General features: G+C 41.2%; 1 protein-coding gene across 5 annotated transcripts in view; it reads left to right on the forward strand.

The window, feature by feature from the left end:
- NYAP2 (neuronal tyrosine-phosphorylated phosphoinositide-3-kinase adaptor 2) overlaps positions 1-21664 on the forward strand; it is a 142637-nt gene that overhangs the window by 82210 nt on the left and 38763 nt on the right. For all 5 annotated transcript variants that reach the window (XM_054074804.1, XM_054074805.1, XM_054074808.1 and 2 more), the window contains one exon: positions 5504-6601. In XM_054074804.1, coding sequence (XP_053930779.1) covers positions 5504-6601 — 1098 coding nt within the window. The remainder of the gene's footprint in view (positions 1-5503; positions 6602-21664) is intronic.

The following is a 21664-nucleotide window of genomic DNA, read 5'->3' on the forward strand; positions in this document are numbered from 1 at the left end:
AAAGTAGAAAAATACTACAGAAGGATAAGATGACCAGAAGCATTCTGTATTTCCAAAATTAACTATGAAAGGCAGATTATCTGGGCATGTCTGAAAGCGATGTGTAACCTTTGCGTTACAAATATCTCATTTCAAAAATGTCATATTCTGCTTATTCAGTAGGGCTCCATAAGGCTATTTTAAGCACCGTGCTTCTGCTTCTAGATGAAAACTGAAGTTATTACAGCCTGCATGTTTTGTTTCGCTTGCAGTTTATTAGAGCTGCATAATTGCTTGGTAGGAGGATGCTATTAAACACGGAGAGTTCCTTCCCAAGCAGCGTAAACTCCGTGAAGATCAGTTTTGTTTGCAAGGATCATTATACTTTCAGTTTATCAACTGGGGTAGTTTTGGTGGTTTAAATGCAAAAAAAGGAGCCTCTAGCATAGCTACCCAAGCTCCTGCAGCCTTCCCAGCTGGGGCAGCTCTGCTAAGGGCAGAGGAGTGTGTGAGTTGCTGAGAAGTTGAAGAAGAGGAGTCTGAGGGGAGACCTTATTGCTCCCTACAACTCCCTGAAAGGAGGTTGCAGTGGGGTGGGCGCTGGTCTCTTCTGCCAAGCAACAAGTGGTAGGATGAGAGGAAATAGTCTCAACTTGTGCCAGGAGAGGTTTAGATTGGATATTAGAAAAAAAAATTCTTTACTGAAAAAGTGGTGAAGCACTGGGAGAGGCTACTCAGGGAAGTGGTGGCATCACCATCCCTGATGTGGATCTTTAAGGACACTTGCACCTGGTGGAGTGTGAAATGGTTGTCACTTTCACATCTTCCATTTAGCTTTGTATTGGGCTCCGTTTGCTCTGATGTATGAGGGGCAGGGTCTCAAGGCAAGTTACTGGTGACAGTTGCAAAAACTACGCAACAATCCATGTTGAAAAGCACTTAATTACTGCATGTTTGGAGCAGACAACACAGTACTATGTGTATCACCAATATGTCAGCATGGTTTGCTTTTCATAGGAGTTTATGTTCCCAGCAGGCACCGAATGCTTTTTCTGCCTGATAAATGTCAAGCACTTAAAGCAATCTTGCCTGTTCCCCTTTGAAGATTGCCAAATAATCTCCTTTCATTGGCTATGGCATCTTGCCAGGGCTTCTGCGTTCATGTACATTTATCCCTGCCAAATTTTGGTAGCACAAGAACTGTACAAATACTCTGTGCTCCTTTCATTAGCTCTAAACAGATCTCTTCAGTTGCAGGATATCTCGGGGTTTCTTTCTCTGTTATTATGGGGTGGAGCAGTAGTTCATGATCCATATTCCATTACAGGGTGTGCTACACAGTTCAGTCCTTGCTATGAAGCTGAATTTCAGAGTGGAAAACTTTAGTAAATAAACACAATAAGCATCTTGCATTGTAACCTTCTTAGAGCTAATTCAGTTTTCCTCCTGACTGCCTCACTGCAGCTGTGTGGAGTTCCCAGTAGGTGTTGAGCACTTCTTCTGTTCCCAGTCATGATAAAAGGATTCTTTTGCTATTTACCCTATCCATTTACCTGTGTATTTTCTCTAGGAAGACTTACAGCACCAAACGTTCATGCTCTGTGTAGCACATATGAGATACCTCTGTATCTTTATAAGGTTTATCATAGAATGGTTTGGGTCAGAAGGGATGTTAAAGCCCATCCAGTTCCAACCCCCCTGCCATGGGCAGGGACACCTCCCACTGGACCAGGCTGCTCCAAGCCCCATCCAACCTGGCCTTGAACGCCTCCAGGGATGGGGCAGCCACAGCTTCCCTGGGCAACCTGTGCCTGGGCCTTACAACCCTCAAAGGGAAACATTTCTTCCTAGTACCTAATTTAAATCTCACCTCCTTCAGTTTATAAAATATTTAAAGTATTTTGTTTTAAATTGTACTTCGAAAAGTCTGGTTTGTCAAAGAAGGAAAAAGATCTCCTGGAAACAGATGCTTTAATTAAAGAAATTGTGACAATGGAAAAAAAGGCTTTAAATAGAAAATGGAAAGTAAATCTTTCACCTTGTCATGTTTTCCCTGGGTATCATACAGCAACACTGGATCATTTGACCTTTTTGTTGATAATGTCACCAAGATATTTCAGGGTTATGTTATATATCACGCAACAGCAGAGGAGAATGCTGTGTATGTCACTGCAGTGCTTAATTTCAACCCATGCAAAAGTACTTTACAAGACTAGATGGCGGAATGTCAATCATTTTTCTGTGACATTTCTCATTTCCTTGTCTGTAAAGTAAGAACTTGTGAATATTGTATATGCAAAGCCCAACACCTAAGGACGGGTCTAGACCACATGGCAGAACCTCATCCATTAGATAAAAACTGTGAAAATGGAAGGAGGGAGGAGGCAAAATATACTGTTTCCAGCAATTTGAAAGCACGGTGCTCTTAATGACTTTTAGCTGTTTTTCAGTAAAAATATCCGTTAACGCTAACCTGACATGACATGCAGCTCAAGAGCAACTTTTGATTACTTCTTCCATCATTAATATCTCTCCAGGTAAAGAGATAGAAGAGTAAGGATATGGCTATGAGACAGAGCACGTTCTCAGTGCGACAGCCGTGGCCCAGGAAATGTAGCAAATGGCATAGGAAACCGAGGGCTGAGGAAGGCAGAGGAGCTGGAAATATTTGTATCTCAGGTATCCATTAAGGGTGGTAGCATCATGCACAGGGAGCTGAAGACTGTGAGAAGCCTCTGTATACAAAACACAGTTTCCAAATGCAGCAAAGTCTGTAATGCTCTACCCAGTCTAGAGTGGAGTTTAGGTCCTGGGCAAGATGTTCAGGCGTGATCAGGCAGTCTGTGCCAGTCTCATTCGCTGTTTCTTCATTTTAATGAAACCCATCTGAAGAAGATTGCTTTTGCCAGGATTGTAAATCAGTTTAACAGAGGTGTGAGGAGAGGATTGAAATCAAGTTTATGTCAGTGGAACGTATATGAACATAATATACAAATAACAGATTAAACAGAAAGGAAATAGTGATTTAACTGCAAGGATGGCAAAAAAAACCTGCTAGTATAGTCAAATTCATCAGGAGAAATATTTTCTGCAAAGCCCAAATGATTCTGGTACCCTACATCTCATTCTCAAAAGTCTATCCTAATACATTCATGAAAATTAATTTGGGTTAATTAAAAAGACAGATTTAAAGTGCATTAGGATATATCCACATAGTAAAAAAAATGATCAGGCTACCAAATACTTTTATCTGTGGTAGATTTTGCAAGTCCCTAGCCTCCTGCGAAGTGGGACACTTTAATTGGAGCCATCCTGAAAATGTAATATCATTTTTGAGGTGTTTTTTTTTATTATTATTATTATTTTAGGCAAGACTCTTTCTGCTTTGTTGTACCTTACTTATACATTAAACAAATGCTGTCCATGAAGACAGGTCTCATCACTTCATATACATGCACATGCACACACTCACAGCTGCTGGAATCTTCTTTAATATCTGCTTTTATTGATGTGCTCTGTAAGAACTGAAGAGAACTTATTTAGCAGATTAAAGCAGTGACAAAGTGATAACGCTATGTTTGAATCCTCCTCTGATACTGACCAAATCATGGTAGTAAGATGCAGGCATCTTCCAGCCCTGAGCCAACCTTCTCACAGACTGTCAAAATACTGTCTTTCAGCTGGCAGAGCAGTACCGTGCTGTTGGCTTCAGAAATATGTTTGAGGCTGTTTCTAAAAGGGAGTTTTAACTCCATGAGTGCTGATTGCTTTGTTTAACATTAGGAATTTGGTAGTTGTTTTCTGATGGGTCAGCAGAAAATGGATATTCCTCTGAGCGCTGAGCTCACAGTGGCAGATCTGCAGCAGTGAGTCGCAAGGAGCAGCAAAGTGTGGTAAAAAAGGTGCTATTCTAAACTGGCTTGGAGGTCAGCAGATTGAGGGAGGTGATTCTCCTTATCTTCTCTGCTCTTGTGAGACCCCAAGTGGAGTATTGTGAAGTACATGAAGCTGTTGGAGCAGGTCCAGAGGAGGCCATGAAGATGACCAGAGGGCTGGAGCATCTCTGCTATGAGGACAGGCTGAGAGAGTTGGAGTTGTTTATCCCGGAGAAGAGAAGGCTCTGGAGAGACCTCAGATCAGCCTTCCACTACCTGAAGGGGCTACAGGAAAGCTGGAGAGGGGCTTTTTACAAGGATGTGTAGCGACACACAAGGGGGAATGGCTTTAAATTGGAAGGGGGAAGATTTAGATTAAACATTAGGAAGAAATTCTTCATGATGAGGGTGGTGATGCAGCGGCACAGGTTGTCCAGGGAAGTTGTGGTTGCCCCATCCCTGGAGGTGTTCGAGGCCAGGTTGGATGGGGCTTGGAGCAGCCTGAGCCAGTGGGAGGCGTCCTTGCCCATGGCAGGGGTTGGAAATGGATGGGTTTTAAGGTCCCTTCCAACCTAAACCATTCTGTGAGTCTGTGATTTTCCTTTTGAAATTGGGAAACCTCCCACTGAGGTATCAAGGCTTTCAATTCCAGAACTATTTACTCTGTGGGAATGTAAGTTAGGTTTAGTGTATGTTGCGAATTTTGTTTCAGAATAAGTTTGAGTGTGCTTAGGACAAAAAGTTACTTCACCCAAACATTTAATGAGGCATTTTATTAACCCCAACCTTTAATGAGATGTTCTATTAACTGTTTATGCAAAATGAACAAAATGCATTTTTCATGAATTTTTTTATTGTTTAATTCATAAAGTAATTTCCAAGAAACCCTTGACCTCTCATTTCAAATGACATTACAATGTTTTGATTTATAATTTCAAAGACAAATGGTCTATTGTTTCTAGGAGTAGCCTGTTTGGGCAGGATTTGAATCTGTGAAATACTTTATTCCCTCTTGACTTCACTGAAGTCTCAATTATTCATAGAATAGGGTCCAGATAAATTATTAGGGTTATCCCAACAGCAAATTTTACAATATTTTTATGTGAATGTTTTCCTCTTCAGTCAGAGCTGACACAATTGCTGTGCTTTAGGCAAGAAGTTGTTATAAATAACAGGGTTTTGATTCATCACTGTGTCACGGCAGAGTTACATCACTGTCATTCCAGTATGAATGTCCAGGATCTTAACTGTTCTCTTGCAGCCATAAGGAGTTCGTTTGAATACCTAGTTTTATGTCTTTGGCACCTTTTTGGGTTTTTAAAATCCCACAGGGACATTTGAAAAGCATAATATTTAAAAATGGAAAGTCCCCCGTCCAAAGAGTTTGGAAGAGAACAGATGTCTTGAAGGAAGAGAATTGCTCAATAGCTACTTTACACAGGGGTGTCAGAGCATTCTGGGGGAAGATCAGGACTGTTCGGAATAGGGTGTAATTTTTATAGTTTTAGACTGCGGCAAAACCAGAGAAAACCAGCAAAGGGTTGGTCCCAGGAAATCCATTCCAGAATTACGATGCTGTAACGGAGAACTTAAGGCTGAGAAAGTGCGTTACATACTTCTGATGAATTTATGCTTTGTTCTGTTTTCAGTGTCAGCCAAACCAAGACCTCACAGTGATGAATACACAAAGAAGATTCCACCTCCTAAGCCGAAACGAAATCCAAACACTCAGCTAAGCACATCTTTTGATGAAACGTATATCAAAAAGCATGGCCCTATGAAGACAACACTCACTAGGGATGCCTCTTTATCGCAGGTCAGCAGTCCTGCCCCAGATACAGAGGAAGAAGAGCCTGTTTATATCGAAATGGTTGGGAATATTCTCAGAGACTTCAAAAAAGATGAGGATGACCAAAGCGAAGCAGTCTATGAGGAGATGAAGTACCCTATATTTGATGATGTTGGCCAAGATTCAAAATGTCAATGTGAATATGACCATCACACTTGTTCTTCTCAGTGTGCTACTCCCACAGTGCCTGACCTAGATTTCACCAAGTCTTCAGTGCCATCTACTCCCAAGGGCTTGCTTTGTGATATACCCCCACCATTTCCAAATCTGCTTTCTCACAGACCTCCACTGCTGGTGTTCCCACCAGCACCAGTGCAGTGTTCCCCAAATTCTGACGAGTCTCCTCTAACTCCATTAGAGGTCACAAAGCTTCCCGTTTTAGAAAATGTGTCTTACATCAAACAACAGCCTGGAGCTTCTCCATCTTCACTGCCACCTCATACACCAGGCCATCAAAAACTGGAGAAAGACCAGATAGTATCTCATGGAACTAGCACCCCTGGGCACACCTCCTCCCCTCCTCATCCTTCTACCTTATACAGAACACAGTCTCCACATGGTTATCCTAAAAGTCACTCTGCCTCACCTTCTCCTGTCAGTATGGGTAGGTCTCTTACCCCCTTAAGCCTCAAAAGACCTCCACCTTATGACTCTGTACATTCAGGAAGTCTCTCAAGAAGTTCTCCATCAGTGCCTCATTCTACAGCCAGAAACACATTGCAAGAAGGAGGAAAGATGGTAAATGCCTCGGTCAGTACCTATGGGTCATCTTCTCAGAGTAGTTCCCGTTCTCGGACACCTACCAGTCCTCTGGAGGAACTAACCAGCCTCTTTACCTCAGGACGAAGCCTCCTGAGGAAGTCCTCCAGTGGCAGAAGATCCAAGGAACCTGCAGAAAGTAAGTTCTTGATGTAATTTTTCCTTGTTTTTCCTTGCATAATATCTTTCACTGTATTTTACTAAATCAAATGCTTGCAAAAATCAAACACTTCAGAAGTCTGAATTCCTTATATAAATATCTAGTAATTGGAAGAAAAGTGATTATTGTTGAAATTGCTTTAGTCTTCATAATGTTACATTTTTAAGATTTTTAAGTATGCATAGTACACTACGGAAGTACAGTTCAGTGCTTGGTCTTGCAAAAAAAAGTCAGTTTTCATTAATTTTTCCACAGCTGTAAGGGTCTCATGTGAGTTGGAACCTTCCCACCATGTCACATCTTCCTTTTCCTGATGGATATGGGAACACAGAAATTGTTCAAGCAGTTTGTAGCAAAATAGTGAAGCAGTATCTGTTTTTCAGCAAACATCTGTTGATTGCCCTTAACTTGGCTAGTGATGACAGTGTGCATGATGGCAACCAGAGGTACCAGCTTAAACCATTCCTGTCCACTCCTCCCTTCCGTACGGTGTCACAGAGTGTCTCTTCAAGCTGTGCTAGTGTGACTGGTTGGGAGGCTATGCTGAAAAGCAACATGATCTGTAACACACTACCCATACACAGAGAAAAGAACGGAAGGAAACTGCACAGGAAAACCTTAAGCCAACATTGACTTTTCTTATGCTCTATCATAAAATTGTAGTCTTATACTTATTCAGTATTCCTCATTCCGAGCTAGGGAAATATAGAAACTCCCAATGAAATCAGCAGCAGTCACAGGTGGGAGTGAAAGCAGAACCTGGCAGCAGTATTTCTGCTGCAAAAATGTTCCCGTTCTGTGGTGCCAAAGACAACGTCTTACAGTGGAAGGTAGCCATAACACCTTTTGTCAGAGTGCAAAGTACGCTTTCTCCTCCAGCTTCAGTAAAATCTATTTATGACTTTGAATTCTTGACACTTGCCTAATGGAAAAGTTCTTTTTGGAGAACAGCCAATCTTATGTTTGTGCAAGTGCTGTATTATGTATATTTGGCAGTTGTAGCATATTAAATACAATGTGATAAACTACGCTGGCTTATACCTGAGAAAGGAAGGTGTTCTGGTTTCCAGGCTACCATGTAATTACAGAAGGGAACAGAATTCTGCACTGCCTTTCTGGTTGTTTTTTTGCCACCGTTCCATTCCTTATCAGACTGTGGTTAACATTGCTTTGGGGCACAGTCAGGGGGCTTAAAAGAACACCCCCTCTGGGTTGTCGTGGGCACAGGTTTCGTCACTTGTGCCTTGGCAGCTGACTAATTACATACAAACATTTAAGTACGGAGAAGCCTGGTGGCAGTGGTTTGGGTTGTCATACAAAGCATTTCTCTTGGTTCATGGACTCCACTACCCCAGCCTCACCAGTTTTATTTATCTCTGTGCAAATCAGGAATAATCGCTCTGAAATCAGAAGGTGGAGATGAGAATGGAGTTAGAAGGAAACTAAGAACATGAGTTGGTACAGTAGCTTGCTTAATTTGAATTTAAAATTTTTGTGGCCTGCAATCATAAATGCTGTTTTATGAAAGTCTTGGCTGCATCATTCAGTAGCGTTTCACTAAGTAATTACAGTAATAAAAATACAACCACTCTGGATTTGTGTGCTGGGTGGAAGCAAGTTTGTGCATACAAAGCAAGACCATTCTTGTAACTGGGAACAATTATAAGGGATGGGGTGTGACATTTCAAAATAGTTGCAGCGAAGTGGTAGGGAGACAGTATTGAACATTATTAAACATGCTTCTTATTAATAAGTGAGAAGAAATCCCCTGTAAACCTCACACTTCACTAGATTCACCTGGTTATCTTGGTAAGTTAGATGGTTATACGCTCACCAATGTGGGCAGAAGTACCAGGTTTGGAACCTATAGAAATTCCCGCAGTGAATGGGGCAAATCTTGGGAAATTTCAGTAAAACTGTACTCTTAGTGTACCACCTCCAGAAAAATATTCTCTATATTCCACTTGACTGGAATTCAATGCAGACCTTTCAAGAGAGTTTTCACTGATAAATTTAAAATAAATCTTGCCCTGCAGTTCTGTGCCAAGAACAGCTTGCTTCTTGGCCTCTGAAGGAGCATTCTGCTTACACCTCAGGAAGCAGAAATGCGTTCCTTATAGGTCATGAATGATAAGACAAAGAGATATGAAATAGAAACTGTGTTAATTTAGTTTTGGGACAAAACATTCACACTATAAATAGATACCGGTGGTGAAAAGACCCGGAGAGTGCAGCTGTGTTGAGTAAATGAACAGACTGCCCATCTAATCCGATTGTAATTTGTCTGATATTTACAGTATGACTTAATCCTGAGGGATTACTGCACTGAGCAAGAACCAGGTTTGTGCTCAGATATTACAGAGTTAGAAGGCACTCTAAAGTTCAGAGAGAACACATACAGGTCTGGCTTTCTATGTCTTGTAATTCTATATTAAAATCATCCACCATAAAGAATCTAAATTGTGGGATTTGAACCGAGAATCTGACCAGACTCACGTGTACATATTGTGTTTATACATAGTGATAGATGGTGTAGACTGGACTAATCATACGATCTGTTAAAGAAATCTTGCTCCTGCAAATCACACTGGAAACCTAAGGCACTCATACAGTTCTGGGTTAATTATTTTAAGCTATGGGGGAGAAAATGCATAGCATAGGACTAAACAAGACTACTGTGATTTTATACTTGTCACTTCAGTGTAATTTGCTCTCAGCATACAGAAAGATTTCCAGAGTCTAGAGGATAATAAACACAGAAAAGAAAAAAAAAAAAAAAAAAAAAGAAGTTATATGACTCGTACAAAATCGTGCTAGGAAACTAAGAATATTTGCTTCTAAAATATAAAATTATTCTGAGCACATCTCAAGCAGCTTTCCCATTGACTCTTCCAAGGCTCAGCCCTCTGTGAGTTGTCTGAAGCTCTCACTGCCATATGTTAATAAAAAAGAATAGCACAATACTGGATTTTGTATTCAGCTGAGTGTAGTTAGAAAATATTGAAGCAGTTACAAAGAAAATTTTCTCTCATCTTTATTGTTATTACTGCAACTGACTTTGTGGAAATTTGGCATCTGAGTCTAAACTAAGAATGTATTTGCTGGATTTTAATCTGTGGCATTTTTCAGTGGGTTTCTTTCTGAGAAAGGCAACTGCGCAAAACTTATTTCCAGTCAACAACCTTAATGTACAAACAAAGCTGCCCTTGTAGCCTTTCTGTGTTATTTTCTTTACTCTTCTGCCATTTTTCCTGTTTTATCCCCCTCCATTTTAATCCGATAGAGTTCACTGGAACAGCATTAGTGGGAAATCAGGATAAATCAGTGACACTAAGGAGAATGCCACCTTAGGCCCATGTTTTCTGAGGATATGAGCTTCAGTTGAAGTCCCAGGCATGTTGCTGAATGCACTCGGCATCCACTGGCTGCCTCTGTGATGCGCATATCTGGATTTTATAAGCAGCTTACTTATTGTGCTCTGTTCTTAAAACAATCCTCTTGTGCGCAGTTGGCATCTGAACTATGCATTACTGCACAAGTGTGAAGGTGGGGAGAAAAGAACAAAGAAAAATAAATTGTAAGGCCAAATCAGCAATGAAAAAAAATGGTGGAAGATGCTTACAAAGAAGGGCAGAAAGACAGAGAGAACCCCTATGGAAAACTTATGAAATATGTAGAGCTTGAAAATTGTGAGAGAGTGGGAAAGATAGATATTACTAATTGTCATTGACTGTTCTTTAACCCATCCTGCTTTCATGTGGGGTGACATGGTAGTGTGCCCTAACAGCTGGCAGAACCCAGTGAAACATTAGTCCTCAGAGGTCAGAGGGAAACAATGTAAAGGTACCAACACTGCGCGGTGTCCTTGGGCTGCTGCAGTGTCTCCTTCTCTTATACAGTTGGAAGGTGTTTATGAGCTCTCAATCCGGTTGTGTTGAATGACACATTCGCTTTGCTTTTAGCATATGCCTTGACTGTCTGCATTACCTGTGTCCCTCAGTAAAGAGGGAATGGTGGATGGAGGCCAGGGAGGGAATGGTATTCAGATTTTCTGGAGCTGCCTCTGTCTTTTCTGGTGTATTCTGTGAAAATATAGAACTGAACACGTGCCTCTGGGCTTACCCACACCCTAAAAAGCAAAATAGAGATGCTGCTGGTGTCCATTTGAACTGCACTCTGTAAGGCGCTACATTTTTGCTGGGTGAAATGGCCCTGTAAGCCCTTGCCAGGACCATCTTCTGTTTCTGTATTGTTTCTGTTTTTAAGGTCTCAGTTTCTTCATAAGTTCCTGGGAACTTTGTGCCTGTGTCGAGCAAGTCTTGCACATATTCATCCTAATGAACTGGACAATGTAATGGTTACCTCTGCTGGGTGCCCTGACTCTACACAGAAGGTGTGCGATCAGGACAGACGATGCATAGCAGCTCATTGCTCTTTTCCTTAGCTGCTCTGCACAGCTTTGTAGCTGCTTTGACTTTTGCCTATGGAGAGTTTTACTCTTCAGCTTCTAGTCAAATACAGCGAGGAAACGTGTGAACATGTGAACATGTGAACATGTGAACATTGTGAACATGCTACTTTGAAAATTCAGTTTAAATGACTGAAAATTGAGGTAGTTATTAGCATTTCCTGTTCCTGGCTGGTACCCGCTATGTTAGGAATCTAAAACATTTTATTACAAGCTATCAAATAGTGTGGGGAGGGAAGGAGTGCAGAAGTGACCCACTTTTAAAAAGGAGCTCGTGTTGATTTCAGGTTGCTGAGAGCCTCCCATGAAGAAATATTAGACTTAGACTGGAAATGTTAACCTTTTTCGTTTTTTTAAATGCTAATGCTTTCCAGGGAGCTCGAAAGCAGCTTTGGGTTCCCTGCTAGATAGACGAGTATGTTGGAAAAAAGAATATTTGGGAAATACACCAACTGAAAAGTCACCCTACAAGCGTCTGTTTCATTGCTTAACTTCTATCTCTGAAAATTAAACACAGGGTGAGGGACATAGACAGACAGGGCAGGATTTGAGCTTATGTATTTCTAATGGAATTAGGATGAGAAATGCTGGTCTAAGAAGGGTGGACTTGCTATGCCATTGAATTGTGTATACCTTCTTATTTGGATACCTGCTCAGCCTCTGGTGTTCTGAAGAAGATGATCTTGCCTGCAAGACTAGGCTGGCCAGTATTATAGCTTCCCTACTACCATTGCCCAACTACTGCATAGCTGAGAGTCAGTATCAGACACTGAAACCTGGAAAGCTATTTAATTTCCAACCTCTAGATTAATACATTTTTCGTATAAAGGGGTCAGCCTAATCCTCCAGTCCTCTTCTGCATTGTAGCAACTGATTGCATGCAGCATGAATGCTGTGTTCAGTCTCATGAGATAGCTACAGCTTCATAGAAATAATACTGCAGAACTCAAGTTACTCTTCAACCTTTGAGCCAGAGGTGTATTGACTTCTCTGTCACAGGTGAAGCAGCTGTTTCACTAGAAGTTAGGTTTTCTAGTCTGATGGCCCATGATATATATGAGATTAGATGAGGTGATCACAGCAGTCACATCTTGTTTGAAAGTCCTGAAAGGAGATCTGATAGAAATGACTTAGAGGAAGGAGCAGGGGGAGTGCCAGAGGAAAAGCAATAGAGAAAGACCAGCCTTGATGAGAAAGACACTTGTTCACTACCAGAAGGATATGGTCTTATGAAAGTTAATTGCATTTAGTTAAAGCCTGAAGAAAGCTTGTCCTTGCCCATCAATTACTGTCCATCGAGATATAAGCAAGCTAAGGAGTTGCAACGTCAGAAGTATTTTCTTCAAGTGCTCACTTCTAGGTGCATATTCAGGGCAAGAGTTTTGTGCACCTGCACACACAAAGGTCGTGAGCTGCCTGCTCTGCTGGTGTCCATTAGGTCCCTCAAACTCTGCATTTCGCTAAGGGATGTGCCTGTTGGGGTGAGCGTGTGATGCTGTGAGACAGAGCTGAAAATGACTGAGTATAAACATGAGGATGACCGTATGGTGGTCAGCATTCTTCGGGAGCTAAGCTTTTGGGAAAAGCAAGATTCATTTTGCAGTTGAGTGGTGTTGAGTGCTGCCTCAGCCATGCCTGTTGTTGTCCTTCACCAGTAATCCTTAGATCTTCTAGCAGAAATAGGTGGGCACTGGACTAAATATTTTGATCCAGATTAGCTCGCCTGGCCAGCTGGAGCCTCTTACTTGTTGAAGCTGACATGTGTTCCCCAATTAACAATCACGTGAAATAATTGGAAAGAAAAACCAGAACACGACAGTAAGGTCATTCAGTTAAGCATGAAAAGGCAGGAAACCAGTGTTTCCCCTAGGTTTGCTCTAAGTGGGAAGGAGGGAGGAGTGGAAAGAAGAAATGTGTGAAAGGATGCACGCAGCTCAGTGGCAGCTTGCACATCCCTGGGTGCTAATCCCCTGCCATAGCTATGCCTTCATGCCCTGGCTTGCATTGCGTGCCAGTAACACAGTTCTTCCTTGGCACAGAGGCTAATGCCAGGTTTGAAACTTGTTTTGAGTGCATAATTCAGTAGTCACCTGTTCCTTCCTTGATTGAAATGCATACTTCGTTTCTCGTTGTCTTGCTGCATTCACACAAAAGCAAGTATTTTTTTTTTAAGTGCATTTAGTCATTCAAGTCACTAACGGGTGGGGTGCCCCTTCCATTTTTAAGATGAAGGAACGTCTTTAATACGTGCAGTTCTTAAAATTGAAAACATGCATTTTGAGATGATATGCAATGGTTTTGCTAATTGGTACCAGGACATTGTCTCCTTTTCTAATTCAGCAGTTTAGACTCATCAGAAAATCAGGTCCTCCTGGGATTGTGATGGCATACAGAAGCATTGAAGAAGACATAATTTCATAAATAATTGCTCAGGTTTTTCTGGAAACAGCTGCTGTTTCTGATTGCTGCATATGGATTTATTTATTCCCTCTGTTTATATTACTTGAATGCTTGATGGAATTCCTGGTTAGCGATTTAACCAACATCTCTTTTTATGAAGAGCAATAAACTTGTAAGGGGTAAAAAAAAAAGAAAAAAATAATAGAGATAAAACAATTCTCTTTTTGTTAGATTTCAAGTAAAAGACAGTCTTAGGGAAAAGACCTTTTCTCTTCAAGTTTAATGTACAGGAAGATGTAAGTGGTCTGAAATTTGTTAAAAATAAAGGAAAACATACCTTAAATTCGGTTTCTGGAACCTACTTCACTGTGTTTTGAATAAGGAAAGTAACATGTGCTGCACTTAAAGACATGGATAATGATAATAGGTTCTGAGTTTTAAGTGCCATTGTTTTCTATTTTTCTTCCCTCTCCCCCAAACAGAGCTTTCTGAGCCAAAGAAATATTTCAACCTTTAGGCCAAATCCTCAGCACTTATCAATCACTGCTTCCTATGTGAAATTGTGAGAGCTACTCCAGTTTACACCATCTGTGTTTCTGGCTTCAAGAAAAATGAATGTATCCTTTGTGGCTGAAGCAGCTTTTATTCTAAATAGTGCAGTCATAGAGTGAGACGGTGAATCAGAGAGTTTATTGTCTTTTTGTTTCAAACAAGACCACACAATTTACAACCAATTTATGGGTGCTCAGTAAGAAATGCTTAATCTGGTCATGCTTTCCATAAATGTTTATTACCTTCAATGAAGCTGATAAATACAATTTCTGCACTATCTTACTGTGTGTCTTAGGGAAGGTGGTATCAATGCAGGGTATGGGGGTCCTTCTTTTGCGAAGGAACTAGAAAAAAAAAAAAGGCTAAGAATAGAACTCCATTCATTTAAAGGAATGGTGCAACTTTATTTATGCAGCCTCTACTCTGGAAGTTGGCACAGCCACACTGAATGAAGCCAGTATGATGTTCAGCAAAGCCAAGTGTCAAGTCTTGCAGTTGGGGCACAACAATCCCATGCAAGGCTCCAAGCCTGTGGCTGAAAAGCCGTCTGGTGGAGAAAGACCTGGGGATGTTGGTTGACAGGGACTGAACATGAGCCAGCAGTGGCCCAGGTGACCAAGAAGGTCAAGAGCATCCTGGCTGGGATCAGAAACATCGTGTCCAGCAGGAGCAGGGAAGGGTTTGTCCTCCTGTACTTGGCATTGGCGAGGCCACATCTCAAATCCTGTGTTCAGTTTTGAGCCCCTCACTACAGGAAGGACATTGAGGGGCTGAAGCGTATCCAGAAGAGGGCAATGAAGCTGGTGAAGGGCCTTATGAGTGGCGGCTGAGGAAACTAAGGTTGTTTAGCCTGGAGAAAAGGAGACTGAGGGGACACTGCATCACTGTCTACAACTCCCTGAAAGGAGTCTGTAGCGAGGCAGGTGTTGGTGTCTTCTCCCGAGTGACAGGCAACAGAATGAGAGGAAATGGCCTCAAGTTGCACAAGGGGAGGTTCAGATAGGACATCAGGAAATATTTCTTTACAAAAAAGGTTCTCAGGCACTGGCAGAGGCTGGCTGGGAAGTGGTTGAGTGACCATCCCTGGAGGGTTTTTTAAAAGACAGGTAGATGAAGTACTCAGGGATATGGTTTAGTAGTGGACAGGTGTGGTTGGACTCGATGATCTCAAAGGTCTTTTCTAACCAAGCGATTCTATGATTCTAAGCTGGCCAGGCTAGCGGTAGGACTTTTGTTGAGTTTATTAACTAAAATCAGATCACGTGTTACAGTAATTGCAGAAGTAGCAGTTTTAAGCATGAATTGCTGTTCAGAAGTGAAAAAAACACCCGTTCATGTTAACTTTAAGAAAGAGAGAAAGTGAATTCATGAAAGCGTAGATCAGAACAGTGACTGGGGGCCGTAGTGCAACTATTGGCTTGGCAGGCTGGCTGAAGTGACTTTTAGCGTGAGACCAGCTGCTGCCCCTGCCTTTGGCAGTACAGGGCTCCTTTTCCAAGGCTACTGCTAGATCTTTCAGAACTTGCCTTTATAACCAAGCACTGGGCCCTGAATTGTGTTTTTTCTGAGTCAAGAAGTTTTCTTTGCGTTTGGATTCAGGTGCATTTTTGTTTGTTAAATCCTAAAGGGAAAACTAGAGATGGTTAGTAGGAACATTTGTTGTGTTTGTATTTAAGAATCATGATGCTCACAAAAGCACTTCAAGCCAGATTTGACGTATTGCACGTGTAGGTACAGAGAAATACCACTTGAGTCTAGTTGCCTGAACTAAATCACAGGGAAGGAGATGACAATTTTGTTTAGGAAAAATAATCTAACCCCCCCCCCCCCCCCACCCCGCCCCGATCACACCACTATCAAGCCGAGGACTGTGAGCTTTAGAAGGTGAATACTGTGCAAGTTTGCAAGGACAGCAGAACATAATGTTTTCCCCAAAATTCATCCTGAGGAAAAAAAAATGTTTTGTGGACAAAAAAAAATATGTGTGGTTTTTGGTTTTTTTTCCTAGAAACTGGAATACCTACATCATAACCAGAGAAACAGCTTAAGAAAGTTGTTAAATGAAAGTCTTCTGCATGCTGGCTTATGATCTGAAACTTGGTTTCATCATCTCTTGAGCTGATGTCATTGCACTTCTACATGAGATAGATTTTAATGAAATGTCTTGTCTGTACTTTCAGTGACACAGCTCTAGCTGTCGAAGCTATGTGATTTTAAGAGAAGATGGTGGGAAATTTGGTGGGGGGAAGAAGCAACAAGGTTTCCTCCTTCATTTCTAAAATCCTCCATTACTTCTGACTGCTGTTTCTCCTCTTGATAGTTCTTAACATATCTTTACCTCACTGATGCGTGTTAACAAAGACTGAAAATTTCTGGGCTGAGTAGTTTATATATCCATTTTTAAAATACATACTTCTTCTGGCATGTCTTCTGTAGCTGCTGGTAGAGTCAGCCTAACTCAAATCCTGTCATTAACAGCCCAGTCCAAAAGTCCCTGAAGTATGAGGTAAGAGATATGCTTCAGGGTATCCCTTCATAGACTATGGTAAGAGGGATCCTATCCTTTTTTTGGGCTGCAGTTTCTCGCAAAACCACTCTGCAAACCAAGGTACTTGGGTACCCAGAACGTAGCAGTTCAGTTCTGGAGCCCTCAGCACAGGAAGGGCATGGATCTGTTTGAGTGAGTCCAGAGGAGGCCACGAGGATGATCTGAGGGCAGGAGCAGCTTTCCTATCAGGACAGCCTAGAGAAGAGAAGGTTCCAGGGAGACTGTAGAGAAGCCTTCCAGTACTGAAAGGAGCTACTGGAAAGCTGGGGATGAGCTCTTTATGAGGCAGTGCAGGGATAGGATGAGGGCAAATGGTTTTAAGATGAGAGAGGGAAGACTGAGATGAGATCTTAGGAAGAAATGTTTTCCTGTGAGGATGGTGAGGCACTGGACCACATTGTCCAAAGAAGTCATGGATGCCCCATCCCTGGAGGTGTTCAAGGCCAGGTTGGATGGGGCTTTGAGAAAACTTGGTGCAGTGGGAGGGTCCCTGTTCATGACAGGAGGGTTGGAACTGGATGATCTTTAAGGGCGTTTCCAACCCAAACCATTCCGTGATTCTGTGATGATAATATGAAGATTCAGAAAAAATAGTGGATGATGGCATGATATGCTACATAGTTTTGTCAATGTGTTATCTAATCCACCCATAATATTCTGATCAAAAGTTTTAGACTCTTAACAGAGAAAAGGGGGACATGCTTCTCCTTAAGTTTTCTCAGGACCTTCCAGGAGTCTATCAGTAACCAGAGATATCAGAGTTAGAAATAGCTTTATTTGTGTTATAGATATAACTCTGATTCAAATATTGAACCATGAAACTGTAGGGGTGTACAAACATGCCAGGCATAGATAAGGCAAGAAGCACAGGGACACAGACGAAATAATTGTTAGGATAATAATACAAATTAAGTTCACTTACATTCAATGTGATGTGAAGGTTTAGGTTACTTTTACTTCTCTGAACAGAATTATACATCCCTAATAATTATTTTTTTGTTAAAAGAGTAACATGCAATTAGCACTTTATCTGGCATTTAAGAATGAGTAAGGAGAACTATTGTTCTGTTAAGTGCTCATCTGAAAAAGAAGAGCTGTGTGCTTAATTTTGCTGGAGATGGAAATGCTTTTTCTGTGTGACTTAAATTCATAACTCAAAAAATACCTTCTTCCAGGAAATCTATGTCTGTTTTAGTGTTCGGGCAATGTTTCTGTAATTTAATTTATATGTGCTGTAACACATACAGAGACACTTGTGCCAGCCATTCTAGCTGCTCTGCACATTGTGAAAGCAATTATAGTCATGTCTTACAAGCACAGGCATTGGCTGGAGCAGTATAAGGCCATCTGCAGTTCTACTTATTTCCTCAGGATCTGAAGTCTCTGCTGTCATAGCTTACCAGTTGCTTAGCTAGCAAGACTAAAAGCAGTTCACAAAATGAAACCTCTAATTAGAAAGTGGGGAGGACTTAAAATGATTGACTCTGTTAAAAGTCATAGAAAGACAGAATGATTTATGGCTTTCCTTCTGTAATTAGGAGAAATCTCGAGCATTAACTTGCAGAACAAGTAGTACCTGGGACCCTGGCCCTGTTAGGCTTGGCACAGAGGCTGCATAGAAAAGCTGATACACTTGTGCCTGGCTTTGTAAAACTGAGAGCAAAATTTAGGTAGGGTCAATGTTAAGACAATATCAGGATTCCCTTTTACTGGTAACATATTGCTGTAGTAAGAGAACTATACAAACGGGATGCTGGTTCTGATAACGAAAGGCAAATTTCCTAATTCAATAATGAAGTCAATAAACAAAAAAGCATTAATAAATAAAATACAGACAAAATAGCCAGGAAAGAATTTATTTTCATTCCAACTTTGTGAATGTTCTTTTTTAACATAAAAAGAAGAGAGTGAGGGGTTTTCTCTCCTGTTTTAAAGACAATGTCCTTCACTGTCTTTGCATTTTTCTGACTAACAACAGATTCACATTTATTACTGAATCTGGATGAAGGCAGACACTTCAGGAGAAACAATGGAAACCTCTGCATTCAAACTGCTGATATAGTTTAAAGGCTGGTTTACAGCAGAAAACTTAAAAAAAAATGTTGACAAATTTAATATAGTCAGCACTTCTACGAAAGGCTGATATTTTTGAAGTGAAGCTTTGAAAGTCAAGGTCATGAACTTTCTACAAAAACATCTTTCTCAGTGTCTGTATATTTTAGCTTTTCTGGCTCACCCTTGCCATGCTGTGCTAGGACATGTGCAGTGTCCATCAAACCATCATTTCCTCATCCAAACGTAAAGGCTCTATATTGAAGGACCCGAATAACAGAGTGAGCATGCAGTGAAATGAACAGAGTTGGGAAGTAAAGCAATTAAGAGTAGGCACAATTATCTCTTCAAATTGAATGCTAGTAACGCTTGAGCAACATTTTACAGTCATGGATTTCCACAGTTTAATTGCATGCTTCATCTAATAGTGTTTTCCTTGTTCAGTGTTGAGATTAGGATGGGGATACTCTTGTGCTGCTTAGGTATGTTGATAAGTGGTCCAAGGTTAGTGTCAGTGATACCAACAGAGGGAAGAGGAGGGGAGAAGGAAGTTTCACAGATCAGCCATATTCAGACTTTTCAAACTAATCATCTTCCTTCTACTACTTAAACCCTGTTTGCTGCAAAGAAACATAGAGCACGTACATACCCATCTACATATATGAAATTATGGGCACAGACTTAGTTGTTAGCCTGAAAGGTCAGCCTGGATTTTCATTAGGAAATCTGGGTGTGCAGACTATGTAAGATAAATCTTTGTGGCTCATCATTATCAACTATGCTATACATTCACACGAACCAGCATAGCTGGATAGCCTCAAGTAATAACTGCTAAAAGGAAAGCCCTTGCTCTGTCGAGGTCCATGGTAGAATTCCCTTTGACCTCCTGTATTTCGTTTTTTGCCCAAAAAGACACTGGGGAACACAAAGGCTTGTGTTGAGATTCTTGTAAGTGCAAGTCACCAATTCCCAACATCACCATCTCAGAAAGGAAAAGAAAAATATGCAGTAAATATCAAAGAATAAAGTGCTTTTCTTAATTGTGTAATTGTAACAGATCTGAGGTAAATAGCAAACCAATGAAGAGAGTGCCTACAGACCATCCAAGAATGCTTTCCAAGAATGCTGTTTGATTTGATGTTGAGGGTCCCAGAAAGTTACTTTTTATTTTCTTCAATAACACACCTGTACAACACATATCTTTCAGATGTGGCCTTTTCTGCCAAAGGATCAAGCTGGGAGGTGATCTGCAGCAGAATAGGCACACTTGAAAGACCAAACACAGTATTGGAAGAACTCATTAAGAAATAATGATGGACCTGCTTGAAACAGGACATATTACATTGTGTCATCTCTTATATAGTATGTGCTAAAATATAATAATCTTGGATCAAATGGCTCTTCATAGGTAAGACTATAAAGAAGTTTTCCTTTATTTCAATCAATTATCAATACGCAAGAGGATTTTGCCTCTTACTCTAGGACATCAAACAATGTTAGAAGCGTGTCTTACTGCACAGAATTTTTAAAACTTCATCTTTTAAGTGACTGATAATGCCAGCTGAAGTTTATTGAAACTTAAAGTCTGTTTTGGTCTGATCTGATCTGTTCTATACCGCTTAACTCCACTCCACTCCATTCTTTCAACCATGTTATAGCACTTACCATTTTCATCACACATATCTACTCTAAAGCTATGAATGACAGTTTGGTATAAATCCATCACTTCTTTTCTCAGTAGTCTTCAATTAATTGGAGTTCGGGCCTTTTTGTTTTCCTATTTTGTTTTCCTAGCCAGGACCACCCACTTAGCAACTTTGGGATAGCCACAGAAATTCAGCTGAAGTCATTTCTTCATCAGTCCCTCTTTCCCCGCCCTTTGCTGTCTGTAGCAGGCAGAGCTGATCTTTGCAGGTCTGTAGCAGGCAGATGTGATTCTCTTCGATTTCTTAAAACCAAACCAGCCCTACACTCTCAGAGAAACATGTGCTCAGTGTACGCTAAGAACAATTTCAGCCATGTCTCCTTAAATTTTAGATGGTTTGTGAGTCTCTTTCAGGCTTTCTATTGATTTTGCATGGAACTAGGTCAGAGCTGCTTTTAATTGAAGAAGCTGGCTGCTGCAACTCTCACTTAACTGTAAAAAAGATGTATTAAAAATTGATATGCAAAGCAAACTTCTGCTTAATTAGCAAGCAGATGAAGTCAGAATAGACAAACCACCATAGTTAATAAAGATGAGGAAAAAGCTTTCACTGACAGTATAATATACTCTTATTTTTTTGGGAAAAACATCTTAAGCATTGACCATTATCCATGTTTCTCGCATGTGGTATTAATAGTCTATTAGTTTGCTTTGGGAGAGACTGGGATAAATTTACAGCTGTGCAGTTCAGACAAACCACCACACATCAAGAAATCCATTAAAAAGCACCTCTAATTTTTGAATGTGTAATAAAGGTAGATAAAAATCTCCCGTGTGCAGAAAGAAGTGTGGGATTCCCTCAGGGGCTTGGTATTACTCTACATCCGATGTCCATGGAAGTGATTAGTTGGTAGCACATGAGTACATGCTGCTGTCGTGCTGGCAATGTTGTGTGAGATCCAAGTGGAGCTGTGCCTGGCATCTTCCCTGGTCAGGACCTTGGGTTAGTCATGGCTCACTGAGCAGGGCTGCTGCCAGCTCGAGAGCTCTGCCTCAGGTCTGAGGGTAGGAGCTGAAGCCTGGAATGCATCTCTGGTAGCTCTGATCATTACACACGTGTGCTGGCTGCAGTCTAATCCCATGCCTCCACCCCTCCTGATGGCCATGCATGTGCATTCCTGCGAAGCATTCCTGCTTCCTCAGCCAGGTCCATGCTTGCCTTGCATCTGTACAAGGTGAGGTCCAGCATGCTGGGGCTGGAGGAGATCAGGAATTCTCGCTCACATCTAGACCCCATCCCAAGTGACTTACCTTGCTTTACACATGTACGCATGTGCTGAATTTTAGACCCTGAGAGAAGCGCCGTTTATTTCCCAC

Source organism: Cuculus canorus, chromosome 9 (genome assembly GCF_017976375.1).
Source record: "Cuculus canorus isolate bCucCan1 chromosome 9, bCucCan1.pri, whole genome shotgun sequence".
Classification (NCBI taxonomy): Eukaryota; Metazoa; Chordata; class Aves; order Cuculiformes; family Cuculidae; genus Cuculus; species Cuculus canorus.